Here is a 16,043-nt window from a genome sequence, read left to right as displayed (position 1 = left end):
TAGTACACAATGTTTCCCTCACCATGGCAGGGGAGGAAGAAATACAAAACAATGGACCAGCATGTCAAAAGTAACAGGGGGTAGATGAAGTGTTGAAAGGCTGGCGGGTGTCCAGCGTCCTGAGTGGCATTGTGGGATAGGCAAGCTATACGGATGATAAAACTGGTCGCACACGTTCGTTGTGAATTATGTGTTGCAGAGAGTCGGGGTGGATTCATACGTATTCTATGTTCTCAGATGGATCGTGGAATCTGGCATCATTAAAAAGACTTATGACAAACGTTTGATGGCCAAATAACGGGATTCTTTCAAGAATGTTGCTCCGTTTCACAATATTTCATCAAAAAATGATGCCAACACAGTTTGTGACAGACTCACGAGGTCCCTTGTGATAGAAGTGTATGAAGAAGTACCATTACTTAAAATTAGTCAAGGACAAGACAAAAGGTTATCTCAGGCTTCGGTTTTTAAAAGGAACCATTCGTAGCCATGAAGCGTGCCAGCGCAGAGGGAACTGAACCAAACTTTTACATCAAATAAAACCTTGTGCTGCCAGTGTAATTGCAGCTTTAAAGGGGGTAAACACACAAGCACATTTCACTGTGCAGTGAGCACGGTTACAAGAAGGATTTAAATGACATCTTTCGCATTTGATTGGGCCGCTAAGAAGTGAGGGCACTTCGAGTGTTGCGCCTCCCTCCATGCCGCCAAGTAGTGGCATTTAATGGTTTAACTGCATTTCTCATATTATACATTGTTATGTTAGAAGCATAATAGCTTTGACGTAGTTGAGCTACTTTAGCCATGGCGCTGTAGCTTAGCTTGCTACATTTCTCTGGAGGGTAAACGGGTGTCGAATCTGATTGGTCGAGTCTTGCCTACAGTCGACTGATCGTCTAAGCATATCTTTTCGTTCTCGGTCATTGATCTCCCTCTGTTTAAGCTTCGTGTATCTTCTGAAAAATAGTAAAACCGTTATTGGCCGAGATACATGTTAGGATTGCTTAGCTGTTGTTTCAGAATAATGCACAGTGCTGTTTGGTGTGTGTGTGTGTGTGTAGTTGCGGTGCTGTCCGTAGTACTGACACAGAGCAGACATGAACAGAGCGACGCGGTTTCTTATCCTGCTCGCTTTCTCGTGGTTGTAAATAGAACTCTGCAGCAGTCCACAGACGATAGGGAAGCACCGAGACTGGTTGAAAATCTGCAAAGTTCCCCTTGAATGAATTAGACCTCAGCCATATTGTTTTGAAAATGAAAACGTCTTTGCCTTCCGATATCCAAACATTAATTTCCTGTCTCTCCAGCTTGTTCTGTTAGCTACTACGATCCGCAAATGGTGAGGTGCAGTTTCACATGACCGGCGTGTCCAGCTAGTCTCATTTCAGTCCAGGATGAGTCATCAAAACATTTGAAACTGTAACGGAAGCTAAACTCGCTCTAATGTCTGATGTTTCACTGGGACTTCAAGAAAGCAAAGAGGTTTCAAAACAGCTAGAACGAGATGAATTCATTATCAGACTCTATCTGGGGGGCATCGTGGGGTCTAAACCTGGTTTTAAGGCAGAAAGGATTGGAGATGATTAGCAGCTTAGCACCTGTACACCTGATCTGTAATCACAACACAACTACCTCCAATTTGATGTATCAATGTACGTTCAATTCAATTCAATAGGCTTTGTTGGCACGAATGTAACAAAACATTACCAAAGCGTCAAATAATAAAAAAGTATAATTCAGTCAAGTCATTTATCCTTTTGTTAGTTGATTTATAAAAAGAAAACACTGCTCGATCAATACTGACTCAGTTGTCCCTTTAAAGAGACAACTAAAGGGGACATAGCATGCTCATTTTCAGGTTTCACGGGGGGTCATGGACCATGTGGTGGTGCTTTTGCTCCCCCCCCCCCCCCTATTTGCTAAATTAGTTTCCATTTATTTTCACTTGGCAATAGTGGCTTTAGAGCATGACAAGTTCATAGACACAAACCCAAACAAGCGCTGAGGACCCTGACTGGTGTGTCCTGGAGGGCCAGTCGTTGATTGTGTTTAGTGTTGGCCTGCTGACCCATCCAACAAAGTGACGTGATGTAAACCATCGGTGCGCTTCTGGCTTTATTTGACGTGACAGACCTCCGGTAAACATATACACGGCGTGGCCACGTTCACACCACTTCTCCGCCTTCTGCCTACTTTACCAGACGGGGAATCGACAAGGTCACGTTATCGCTCGTGTGCGGACAAAATTACTCAGATGTAAAGGAATCAATTCATCAATCGTGACAGTTTAATGAGACATTTGTTTCAGATCAGAGGAATTCACCTCCGAGAAGCAACTCAAGTGCTTCACCACATGAAGTGCGTATGAGGGGGGTGGGTGGTTTATTGAGGGGGGGGGGGGAGGGATGTGAAGATCTGGTTTGTAGCACAGCCAATGTTTCTGGCAGATCACTGAAACATACCCGCCCAAATCACCAGGTGAATATCTGCCGGTTTGCGTGTAGACATGTTCGACACGCTCTCCTGCTATTTGAGCCTTAATAGGCAGCTAATAGCTCTGTGAGGTGTTTAAGGTCCACGCTTCGCTCTGTCACTCACTCCCCTGACCTCATTGTGTTTTATAACGGCCGAGGCGAGCGTCGGCAGACACTGACGCAACACCGCCTCGCAGGCCGCTTCCATAGTCAGAGAAACTGTAGGAAAAGCTCCTCTGCTTTCCCAAGGTGGAAATTCTCTTTTTAACGATTTTTTTCTTTTCTCTTGTCTTTATGATTTAAGTCTATAAACGTCCCCGGTTATCAGAAGGGTCTTGAGGTGCTATCAACATTAGCGATAAGCGTTATTTGTTTGTTCAAATCGCTGACACACAATCCCACGCACTCGCTAACTCCGAGAGGAGCGCTGCACAAGATCAACTGCGTGGCAAGAGACATAAATGAATTGCTTTGGCTCGGCGACGTTTCACTTAATGAGTGCGCACAGGGATGCGGTCATATCTGCTGGGTGCTGTTTTGCATATGGGTGCCATAAAAATACGATCTCACAGCCCAAAACATATCGTCTCAAAGTGTTTCAAATCAAACTTTGGCACAGTAGCAGGTTTGGCACCAGTCGGGAGAATGTGTCTGCAGCGCTATCGCAGCTTTAATATGTGGTCACCAGCTGATATTTGTGCAGAGAGAAGATAACCCGCCCTAAATGGTAAAAGCATGTAATATCCCTTTATCTTTTTAGTTCAATGTTTTGGTGTCGAATCTCAATCAAGAAAAAAATGTCCTTTTGGAGGCAGATCAGCTCGCGGATATCTGCTGGTGACGCATGTGCTCCTTTTTGACAACTGAAATTATGAAGTTGTGACAATTTTAATCCAGTCTTCATGATGACAGTCCCAGGTTCAATCGAGATGTGCCAGAAGATGTGGATCGTTATGTTTTTTGTTTCCTTTGGTTTGGCGGGAGTGAACTTGTGTCATAGTCACAATACAGTCCGGAGACAAAAACAGGAAAAAAAAAAGAAATGCATTGATAATCCTTTGTGTCCCATGGAGGGGTCATCTCATGGAGGGGTCATCGATGTGGTGAAAACAAGAGCAAAACAACTCAATCCCTTCAAATTACTGCAGGAATGCACAAGTTGATGTGAAAATGAGGAAAAGGTCAAAACCAGCAATTATTCTTCTGACAGAGAACCCAGTTTATTTTTGCTGCAATCTCCTTTTGTCTGGTAACATTTATTCAATATGTGATCCAATAAAAAAAGAAATAAAAAAACAGAAGCTTGGATTTCGCATATGAAAATACGGAAACATATATTTTATACGAAAATATCTTCATATTGCATTGCATTCATCACAGTTAGTGTAACCTAAGATAAGTCATCGAGTCTGAGGTGATGACAGCACATTGTGCAGCCGTTCACCTGGCCATACAAAAACATATTTCAACGACTTTTTTTCCCCGTCATCTTAAAGACACACGATGATTGTAGACTTCCAGTATGAAATGAAATGATGAAATAATGGGGAAATTGTCAGAAATGTTACCTACATGACATACAAAAGTAGAATCAACAAAACCTCTTTATATTTGTTGGCAGCAAAATCAATTTGAAGGCAGAAACTTCAAACTACAACAACTTCATATTGGATCGAGTCATTGATGAATCGACTAGATGATAGAGACTACCCTGGCAGTCCGGCACTGAGTGGTATCACAATCTCCCATCAACGGAGCAAGCAGAGGATGAAAATATGAGAGTCGCTTTGTCCTGTCGTCAGGTGATTCCGATACAATAGAGGAGGCAAAATTGAAAACAAACCATTTTGCAGGTCTGGGCAAGAGAAAGACAGAAGAAAACCCATATATTTGAACAATTCTGCTCTTTGAAGAGCCAGCTCACTAAATCCTATACACACAAACTTTACTTGCAGTTAAAAAGCAAAAGAGAGGCTATCTGTTCAGCAGTTTTCAAAACTATTCTTGCAAGGTGCTTTACTGTACATGAAACAGAATAAGTCTACCAGGTGTACATCAGACCCGGGGCTCTCAGCCTTCAGTAACTTCTCATTGTTAATATCATTTTGAAGACCATCTTCCCAAATAAATAAGAAAAGACAACATAACATGATAAAAACAAATGCCAAAAAATAAACTGGGCAGTCAACATATGTTCAGGCCCTGTCAGCTATCGTATTTATTTTGGTTGCGACCAAAATAAATATTCTGCTTACCCTCACCGATCACTGCCTGCCATTATGAATCCATATTTAATGTTTTCAGGGTCATATTTCCTCACCACAGTCTTTGCCGCAGGTTTGTCACCGATATATTTTGTCAAGTTAGCTGGCTTGCTCATTCTACCATGCTTTTATGCTTCCCTGGTTATGGAAAATTCGCCCAAACAGCGGCAGCACCGGGTCTAACTGTCCCTCCGCCTCGCTCTCAGCCGCTCTGGAGAAGGACCAGCTACTTAGCTAACTAGCCATCCACTTTACCGCCCCATTGACACGTGTTGTCACCATCAAAAACCAACAACAATCGTCATTTTCTTTTTGCACGGTTCTCCTCCCGTTCTATTTCTGCGAGCATAACACACATCAGAGTATTGCTTGACCAAGAACAGATGAGGGGAGATGGTGAACAGATGCAGATGCTTCTGTTTGTGTCTGAAACAATGAAAAAGAGAGATTGGTCCCATGGTACTTGGTGGCCATGTGCAGTTGATTTATGTTTCTGTTTGTTGTTTTTTTTAAAGCAAATATTTACGTCTTCAGCACATGAAACAAGACAACTGCCAACATTTTAGTTTATTCATGATTTTTTTTCTCACAATAGTGAACATATTTGGTGTTTATTGCTGTCCCATGCATACTGGTTTATTAAATAATAACAAAAAAACAAGAAGCAAAAAAGTATTTTCGATGCTCTATGTGTATACTTCTAATGATAACTATATACAACAGGAATGAAACAAATCTGTAGCAAGTGCTCTGTTGTATGAGCCGATGCTCGCACCTTTAGAACTTATACTGTATGCTGGCTAACATCAATTTCCCACTGTGCACCTTTCATGAACATTCTTTGAACAATTGATTGATGTCACAGACTTTTAGCAGCATTTATTGTTCACACAGTTTAAGGGAACTTCAACCCTTTTTTTCTGGAATTTTATAAATCACATCAGTATTCTCCACTTTGCTTGCTGCAAGTAAGCTGCATTAAGTTTGTATCGCTTCATCACTCCCAGATAACACAGGTTCAAAGATGGATGTTGCGTCGAGAATAGCATCGTACCGATCCATCTTCCCCGGAGAGTCTTTACATTATTGCACTATCCGACACCGCAAAGACTTTGTGAACATTCTTTTGGCCCTCTGCAAATTAACCCTTCGTCCATTAAAGGATTACCACCGTGACGGAATCGACAAAACCCTGCTCAGGTCTTCAGGTCTGGTGTTGGCTGTCATACTTCATAAAACCCCCAAACAGAGCTGTGAGTAGGTGTAGGTGGGGCGGACAGTGAAGCACAAAGACCCAGCCTTGTTCACCGGGCCTCTTATCTGATTCCCTACCCTCCATCCTTCATACAGTTAGGAGTCATCTGAGGGGAGTGGGCGCTGAGGTGAAGCAGGAAGTTTTACGCCGCCCCTTCCCTCATTCATCTCCGCTTGATAGACCGCCATGCATCATCCGAAAAAGAAAGAGAGTAGACAGTGAAACATGGGAAATGTGTGCATATTCGGACAAGGGTGTACTTCCTATGTGCGTGCAACACGCGCTTGAACAGACCCAAGTATTTATTGCTCTCACATGCATGATCTCACACGACACACACCTACGCACTGACTCAATATGTGTTGTTGGTTCCACAGGCAGGTCAAGTCCAGAAAAATAACCGCGTGCTGATGTCATGCTCCTTCCCCCATGTCGGGAGGACCGGCTGGCCCCATTACCCTGGAAGAAAATACAACATGACAAATGGCAGCGAGCCGGCTGTGCATTAAGATGAAGAGAGCAAACCACGCTTGCCAGCAGGCGAAATTAGCAGAGTGAGTTAGAAGACATAGCTCCTCTGATGTGCGACGCTGGACAATGTAGCCCATCTGAGGCCAACAGAAAGCGCCTCCATCAGCGTCGTCGTGATCGATGTCAAACAGTGGTCCACGTAGCCGGGCTAAATTGGTTATCGCGAATTAAAAGCCACGTTTGCTGCCCCATGTCCGCGGCGGATCAGGTTCCATCGTTTGATGGCCACTATGGAGCGCTGACGAACACCGAGGCAGTCTAACTGTGTTGCTGTGACTCACAGAAAAGCATGTTTCTGTTTACGAACAACATATCTGATTGTGTAACCCTACACGTAGTGTGAAGGGATCATGGTGATATCAGCGGTCATCAGCTCGTATCAGGTGTCAGCCTGCTGCTAAACTTCACTTTATCTGATCTGGATGAAGAATATACATAGAGAATAGACTAGCTGAAGGCTGAGGAATGTGACGGGCGAGGGTCCTGTAGTTACGTACTGAAACTGGGAGCGGGCCGTGGGATGATTATATCTCCCGTTTTCTCTTATGAGCTTCGTATTTCCTCGGTGGCAGTGCTCCGCAATCGGCTGGGAAGGCCTGGAGTAGAAGTGGCTCAAGGCTTCGGCCGTGAGCTTTACAGCACCCATTACCTGGACCTCGCCGCTTCCAAGGGACGTGGACGTTGGCTCTCTCAGGGCACATTGCTCCCGGTGCGACCGTCTACTCTGCGGACTCTCCTCAGATGTTACATTTAAATGTTCTCTCCTTTGCGGGTCCCAGGTCCAGCCACCGTAGTCTCTTTGAATCCAGTGAGGAAACACTGTAATATACAATGCAATATAAACTGAGCTTTATAGTGAAAGACTTTTCTTGGGCACGATTTAAGACTCTTTATTGCAGGAAACGGCACTTTCAGGTGTTAATCAAATGATAATTTTCCTGCCATACCTCCTCTTGCCTGTCATTAATCTTGCACTAAGAACTTTTAATTAAAACTAAAACGACGATAAAAGGAAAAACTTTGCACTTGACACCTCCATGCAGAGATTCAGGGAAACGAGGACTTGCGCAAGCTGGCAATGTCACCCTGATGTCTTTGCAGTTGGCCATAAATAACCAGAGGGTTGCCAGAGTGTTTAGCTTTGGTTGGACTCGGAGAAAAGCGTTTGAAATCAGTCATATAAAAATCATGTTTGTTTGGAAAGCTTGCCTCGATTTCTGTTGTTTTGGGCAAGTCCTTGTTTATCAGAATCTCTGCAGCAAAGGTGGCCAAGGCAAAGCATGAACCATGGAGCCACGATCGCCACAGAAATGTGTTACAGAAATCCACTGAAACAGTTTGCCTTTCTAATTTATGCCCCAATTATTGTCCAAAAGGAAAAGAGGTGCCTGCTTCGTATGCTTTATATTGTGTTTAGATGGATGTGGTTATAAGTTCGGCCAGTTGTGGCAATTCTTGTCACTGTGTCTGTTGCTATCGGTCTAAGACACGAATCAATAACAGACTTCTGAAGCATCAAGTCCAAAACATTGTGTGTTTGTATGTCTGCAGACTGTATCTCATTTTAGTTTGTCTCAGTGTTTCTGTCCTCTGCAGACCTGCATTGTCCAGTGTTTACAGAGCAGAGAGTTGCGTACCCAGAATAGCGTTGCAGATACCTCGATTGCTGCCAAACCCTCGTCTGACCTTTGCAACAACCGAGCATTGCGGCAGCAAAGGTCATATTTTGTTTGCGGGCTTGTTTTCACATGGGGTTTGCTTTTGAATGTGAACTGAAAGCAGGGTTAAACTGACTACATTGGGACAAATTTCGATCCCAGCGATTTGCAGAAAATGATTCTACCGTACACATTATAGACAAAGTAAACTAAAGGGTGAGGGTGAGTCGTTGGGAAAGGGCACCTTCAGATGGGACCGGTACCATGCAGCACATATCAATATACAGGACGTCTTCAGAGATATACACATCAAAGAGAACTTTGAAATGAGTTTTGCTGTAGTGATAAATTGGTAAAGCAAAGAGGTAAAACAAACCGCAGAAGTTCTCGGAGGTCTCAAAATGAAAAATGTAAAATCACTCATCTATCTTTTTAAATAGTTTTTGCCCTTGTTTCTATTTTTTCTGATGTTTTGTCATTTATTTTGTTGTGCTACCATGGTGCCATACCCCTAACTGTGAGACCATCAGGAGATGCCTCCTTTTTTCCTAACTTCTCCTTCCCTTTCTATTGCTAAGTAAGAAGTGGAATAAAAGATTTAACATCATACTGACAGACAGAAACCTCCACACTTTTCCGTTCACCTCGGCCTGACCTTCATGAGTCGAGGATGGGAGAATTGGAGGCGGGACAAGGATTGTGTATGGCTGCCCTGACAGGAGATAGAGGCCATGCCTGTGGTGAGCGCGGACTCGGAAAACCAGGGGGGATATAACGAAGAATGACAGCCACCTTGCACTAATGGCGCCGCGGTGTCACTCTTCCAGTGGTCTCACCCCAATGACATCATGGCTCCAGGCGGGAATGTGTCACAATGGGTTGTTTAGGAAATCCATCAAATCATCTGCTACTGCAGCAGAATTTAGTCCGGGCCACTATCGATGCACTATGTTTGTATCTGCATTGTCAGTAACTTTTTGACTTTTTAAAGTTCGGACAAAGAGGTGCTTTGAGCTAAATGCTACCGTCTGCATGCTAACATGCGTTCACCATCTTAAGCATGTTAGCATGCTAATGCTGCGTTCCGCACAACTCGGTGGACGTAAATTACCGTGATGAAATTTCAAGTGTCCGACCTCAAAGCGTCCATTTGCATGATGCCAAAGTGTAAATACAAACAATGGCTGACCGTGACAAACTGTTTCTTTGGCAAGTTTACACACAAATGATTTCTCCGTCGGGCAGCTTCCACGTTTTCCAAATAACTTTTGTGCAGAGGAGATAATGTTCAGAGATTGTTTATCGTAAGCAGCTACCTAATAACATGGCGACGTATTTTGACGTCAATTTAAATGCAGAGCAGGTTTTTACGATATCATAGTATGTATTTTATTTTTATTAAATACAGGCAAATATACACAACATTGCCTTTTAGTTGATGGTTTACCATTTACGATGTGCGCTTGCGTTGTGTGAAGTCGAACTACAAGTGGCATTCCATTGCACTTTTTCTAACAGGTCGAGAATTGTCAAGTTCCGAGTTGTCTTGAACACAGCATGACATTAGCTAACTTGGACATAACACAAAGTACAGCAGAAGCTGATAGGAATTCGTTTTGCAAATGTCCATCGAACAAAGTAGGAAAATTAAAATGTTGAATGTTAAAAACGTGATCTTATTACTCTGTAGGCTTATTGCAAAGTTGTTGAAGTGGCTCCAGGGAGTAATCCACCAGTGTAACTCTTTTCTCACTACCTGCCCTTTGGCACATCCACTCAGACAGAATCACGCACAAAGTCGAAATCCACTCGGAGCAAACACAAATGTATAGTTCCTCAACTCTCACCTTTGAGCCATTGAGTGTGAAAAGTGAAGTCATCACTCAAGGCTATTGTTGTGAGATTAATGGTACCCCAGGGCCTCTGCAGACCGGACTGTGGATCTTTCAGAAGGTACTCACAATATGACAAATCCGCTCTCAACTCAAAAACAGGAGAATAATACAAGATCGACCCGCATTTGCACTTGCAAAAAGTTCCTTTTGCTGGTGATTCAATGGCGTAGATGCTGGCACTGGTTTAGCATTACCATGACACTGTGTTTGAGTTTGTGTGTGAGTGTGTGTGTGTGTGTGTGTGTGTGTGTGTGCCTCCCTTTAATCACCTTCACCATGACAAACGGTGAAACCTTGGCGAATGAAAAGGTGCCATCAGTGTTTTGGCTCGGTTATGCAACCGCTTAATCAAATTCAAATTGTCGGAGATAAAAGAAACGGCAAACACCGAGAGTGCTCAAGCTATTCAAGCGTGTCTGAATGAGTTGCTGAGGTTTGTCTTTCGAGTCAAACGGAGTGCTTTTTGTCTTCTGCATCCAGTGACAACTGCAGTTGTAAATCTTTGTGGGTTTCGTTGTGTCCTGGCCAGGGATGGAAGATTAAAGAGACACATTTATAAATGCTACATTTCACAGTGAATAAGTATATATATATATATATATATATATATATATATATATATATATATATATATATATATATATATATCACACACCAAAATGTCAAATCCATATTTCATATAGGACTTAACCGATTTGATATATATATATATATATATATATATATATAAATGTATATATACATATATACAGATATATTTCATATTGTAACCCATCTCTTATATGTTGCCCCACTTTACAGATGTCCGCCTCCCAAGCAGAGTACTGGTAGGCACTCCGAGGTAAATCAATTCCCGCCGGCCCCCAACCTCCACGGCACGCAACTCAAGACAGGTGAGTGACAGAAGCTCAGTTCGTACAACTGAAGATTTTCAACAAAGAAGTGAAACTGAGTGGAGCTGACAGGGAGAGAAAGCTGCTAAGCCGTAGAGTAGGTGTCGTTAGAACGAACCCCGTCGGCCGTTTCTTTCCAATTAACGTTGATTAGCCAAAAGTTAGCATTCTGTTCATTTGTATATTTATTTGTTTCTAATTTCATTTCAATGGTACATTTGAGTTGGTGAATGTAATTTCGGTTCTAAAGGAAAGGAATACGTTGATTTGAAAAAAAGGAAGTGCAACAGAGAATTAAAAACTAAACGGAGGAACTTTTCTGAAAATACATTTGTTGCTATTATTGTTCTAAGTCAGCAGTCGTGTGTGTTGTTGAGCTGGAGGTCTTATTGCTCTTATTTACGGTCTGCTATCGCCGATCTCCTTACCTAGTGACCTATGTGGCCAAACCAGACTGTAAGAAATTTTGAAGAACCCCAGATACAGGAGACTTTTAAATAATTGTACAAAAGAATTGCTGTATTATTAATGCGCTCACCCTGCCTATTACATTCAGTTTTATAGAACTAGAACTAATACAACTATGAAAAAGCTTTATTCACTATATCCATATTAAACTTAAAGTTGGCGAACAAAAATAGTTTTTTGGCTTCCATGGCTTTATTTAGCCAGTAAGCGACCGCTGCCACACCAGAATCTAAAAACTCCCACATCACGTATTCAAATTTAGATCACATGCGGATGGCAGTGTCATTCAGATTGATGTTGAGCTGTACAAAACATCCTCCCAAACCTTTCATAAGTACAACATAAGCCAGATTCCCATGAAGGCCAGCTGCCTCCAGGCCTCTCACAACTGACATGACCTCCACTGTATTTGACTGGCACCAGCAAAATGATTGCATAGCAATTTTGCTACACTGGGTGTGCGTTGGATGTATGTATGGGACAGGAAGTACAGGACAGACAAGCCCGGGACCTCAAAGGCCCAGCAAATGATTGTACTCTTGTAGCTTTGAACACCCGGTTTGTTTTCTCAATAAGTTTACATTCCAGAAATCAGATCTGAGATTACACCACTCCATTACCCAATCATAAATATAAGCAGCTTGTGTTTCCAAACAATCTCGCTCGAGTTGGACAAGTCCAATGCTGGCTGTGATGCAGCAAAATATGAGAATGTTGAGTCTGCTTTTGCACAATGTTTTTTCTGCACGTGCACAATTTATTGTCAAATGCGAACTCTCCATGCATATGCCCACGTAGAAGTGACCGATGGTTAAGAAGCGTCCCCCGTAGTTGCTAAGCCTGTTGAGTTATCTGCGGTGCATTCACAGTGCGTCGTTTACGATGATAACTGGTGTTTCCCACGTGAAATCACAAACTCACAAAAGTCACCGTTTGGATCCGATCACAGTTTTGAGTCACGAATCAGATCTGCAGAAAAACAAACAGGGAGCAAATCTAACTTTTAGACATTCCAACTTTTACCCATGTCACTAAAAAGGCGGGAATCCGTACATATTAAACCACTACTTGCAACTTATGTCATAATATAAACTTCAGCACCTCATTTCTGCCCGACAACTGATGATTACCGGCTGAAATTAAAGTGTAACTATAGTGGACTTTTTTCAGTTGTAGCGTGCTAGCTAGCGTTAGCCCCGTGAGTCAGTAGCAGCGGACTCATTTTAAAACAAGAATCTCGTAAAAAGAAAAAAAAAACATGTTGAATTCCCACTTGAAGGGTACTTACAGTACATGCTGACTATTCAGGGGAGCAGATTTAGCAAACTCAATCAATCATTTCAGTACATTTATCGTTGACAGAAGACTCGACGTTACACCATTTCCCACATCAGTGAGTCTTTTGAGTAGCTCTTCATAAAAGTGATGTGTAGTTTTAATTTCACACGCAGAGGTGCAGATTATCTCCCACTTTGTTTCCCTTGGACAACGGTAACTGGCGCCCAGATTTTGGGACACCGTCAAAGTACGTCAACCGACGACAAGCGCTCCAAGAGATATTTGCACATGCTTTGTGTCTCGGGCCAGTCTGGGTTATTCCAAGGGTTTGTTATCTCGGGTCTCCTTCATGCGTTCGTTCACACCGCCCCTCAGCTCCCACACGGAGCGCCCGACTTTTTGTAGCCCCCTACTATCACCGAACACACACAATCCATCAAACGCGCCCACACGCAGGACCGTGCAGACTAAGTATAACATGTAAGCACGAGGAGGCACGAGGAGGCACCCGGAGACGGTAAACACGCGTGCACAATGGCGCTCTGAGGAGTAGGAGGACACGCACACTCGAGCGCAATGCACCGTCACACAGATTTGGATGTTTTGGACTCGAGAGGAATGTTGAAGCCCGGCCAGATTTGAAGACAGCTGTGTCTCCCCGAATCAGAGATTTTAATGGACTGTCCATAACAAGGACTTGACCTTCGACCCAGAGCCTTTCAGCGCTGTGTTCCCTCACTCTGCTCCTTCTTCTGGCCTAATGATGAAGACGCATTCCTTCTTCGACTGCTCATTCTTGGATTTCACTTTTGTTCTCTTGAAAATATAACAGCAGAAGGGCCGGGTGGGAGAGCGGCGTACTGTAGCCGACATGGAAGGTAGGGACAGCGCGTGTAATGGAGATATAGTGGGTGGATGACAGCCCGAGAGTAAATCAGAACAGAGCTTTTTGCCGTCTTTGAAGAATCCCACATTCAAATTGGTTCTGCTTTTTCTTTAAATACTGAAGTTTAAAGCCTCAGAATGAGAAATACATCAAGTGATGTCACTTGAGTCAGTGTTGGACAAGGCTGAAGACCACACATTTAAAATTGATAAACAAATTATCTGGGGATGTGAAGTTGGAAAGAAGCTGTGTAAGCAGAGCTCCTCATCTCTGCTCGAGGCTACATTAGCCGCTACTAGCATTACACGCTCAAATCTCGAGTTGCATTGACAAGGAAAGAGAATTTATGGAATAAATAAAAAAATATCTCTATCAATTGCAATACCTTATTTTTTAAAACTGTCCATCATGACTCCAACAATGTTATAGCAATGCAATGCTAAATAGGTCGAGTACTCTTTTTAAGATTTCAGTTGTGGTTGATTTGGCGACACCTGTGGTTGCTGGTGGTAATGCTAAGAAGTCCCACAGTTGCCAATGACACGTTTAATCGATCACTGGGAGAAGAAGACGAGCAACTTGTGTATTTTCTTAGTTTTATGGGCATTATGAAAATCTGCGGACTATTTAAAAATCTGTTTACATACATCACAAATGCAGCCAAATTGAATTCTGTACTTTCATGCATTCGCGTCTCCTGTGAATCAAATACCACTCGAATACGGTGTCACTACGCCACTGACAATGCAAACTACTACAAAGAAAAGTATAAAGAATGCAAATACATTACATGGCTTTAACTAAAAGAAGATCTCACTTGCCTTGATGATGGTTTTCTCTTGAACAAAAGAATATTGAGGAAACGCCGAGAAACGTCCCTCCCTCGGGTGTACTTGTGATATAGCACCTGTCATTGTACAGTATAGAGGGGAGTGAAGTTGTATCCCAAGTTTTTTTGTGTCGACACACAGAAAAGGCAGGTCAACCACATGAGCCAGCAGTCAGCAGGGCCTGTAAACCGATCCTCATAGTCTAAGCACATCCTCTGCGCTGGGGTCCCTTTTCTGCCAGGCTCTCACACACACACACACACACACACACACACACACACACACACACACACACACACACTCGTTCGTGCACACACACTCGCATTCCTCTGCAGGCTCTGCGAGGGGCAGGCGCAGAGCGTGCTGAAAAGCTTGCAGCTTGTTCTTCAGAGTGAGCGTCTCTCTCACTCTCTCCCCACTCGTTAAGTCAGAGAGCAGAGGAGGAAGGGAAGGCAGAGAGACCAGGGGAGGTCTGACGCCACCATCCCAGCTTGCACCTATTTCTGAATGCACAGATTGATAAATGCATGCACCCTGCGCCCGGCTTTGATTCACTGGAGGACCGTAAGGATTTGTACCCAAGCTGTCACTCTGCAAGACATGTGTACAACTTCTCCCTCCAGGACAAGAACTTGAAAGGAGCTTTGGAGACGCAGCATGCGTAAATGTCCAATGGCGAGAGAAGTCGTAGCTTTCAACGCTGGAGGTCAACTGTCAGGATGGATGACACAGGCTAACGATGCACCCCACCACTTTCTGATCCAGCTTTAAAAGGTACACATTTAGTCAAACGAAGAAGGACCGGCTAAAGGCACGAGAACCCGATTCACCTGCGACTTTGACCCCCAGGCTCAAATGATGCTGTGGTACAACTTTGGCCGCCGCTTGCTCTCCCTGGCGGCACTTCTGGTGATTGTGAGCTGCGGAGGAGGGGAGCAGCGCAGAGGGACGGATAGCAGCAGCAGCAGCAGCACCAGCACAGGTGGCAGCAGCAGCAGCAGCAGTAGCAGCAGCAGTTCTGGAGGAAGTAGTAACCGACGCTTTCACAAGATCCAGCATGGCCAGTGCACCTACACGTTCATCCTGCCGGAGGGCGAGGGAGCCAGAGGAGGCTCCTGCAGGGAGGCGAAAGCCGGCAGCCCGCAGCACAGCGGCAACTCTCTCCAGAGAGACGCTCCGCCGCTCGAGCCCGAGTTCCCCAGCCAGAAGATCCAGCAGCTCGAGCACATTATGGAGAATTATACCCAGTGGCTGCAGAAGGTAAGGAGTGAGGGATGGGCAGAGTGTTTCAATGCAGCGCCAAACAAAGTCGACCAACAGAGTGGTCCTTTTAAAAAATATAATAAAATCAACTGTTTGACATCACATCATGTTTTCTTAGTGACGGATCAAAATAGGAATGCAGTTACATTTCCCTGTGTTTTGAATCACATCTGCATCAGCCCTGCATGAGACCGGCTCTGTCCCTTTTGAAGTAGTCACGTCGTAGTATATATTTGTTGAGATATTTGTGTTCCCGTGGGTGTGTGTGTGTGGTCTCCGCGGAGTGTCTGTTTGTGGCTTCAGGCTTCACAAGATAACTTGTTTTTGGTCTCTGGACAAGGCTCTCAG

At 43.8% G+C, this 16,043-nt stretch overlaps 1 protein-coding gene across 1 annotated transcript in view; it reads left to right on the top strand.

The window, feature by feature from the left end:
- Positions 1-14,740: 14,740 nt before the first annotated feature.
- Positions 14,741-16,043, top strand: part of angpt1 (angiopoietin 1) — a 52,346-nt gene continuing 51,043 nt past the window's right edge. The window contains exons 1-2 of the mRNA XM_079288480.1: positions 14,741-15,206; positions 15,282-15,692. Of these exons, the coding sequence (XP_079144606.1) occupies positions 15,288-15,692 (405 nt within the window). The 5' untranslated portion in view covers positions 14,741-15,206; positions 15,282-15,287. The remainder of the gene's footprint in view (positions 15,207-15,281; positions 15,693-16,043) is intronic.

This window comes from Melanostigma gelatinosum (assembly GCF_949748355.1).
Source record: "Melanostigma gelatinosum genome assembly, chromosome: 17".
Taxonomy (NCBI): domain Eukaryota; kingdom Metazoa; phylum Chordata; class Actinopteri; order Perciformes; family Zoarcidae; genus Melanostigma; species Melanostigma gelatinosum.
Note: the sequence above shows the minus strand (reverse complement) of the source record. Positions and strands in the feature narration are given on the sequence as shown.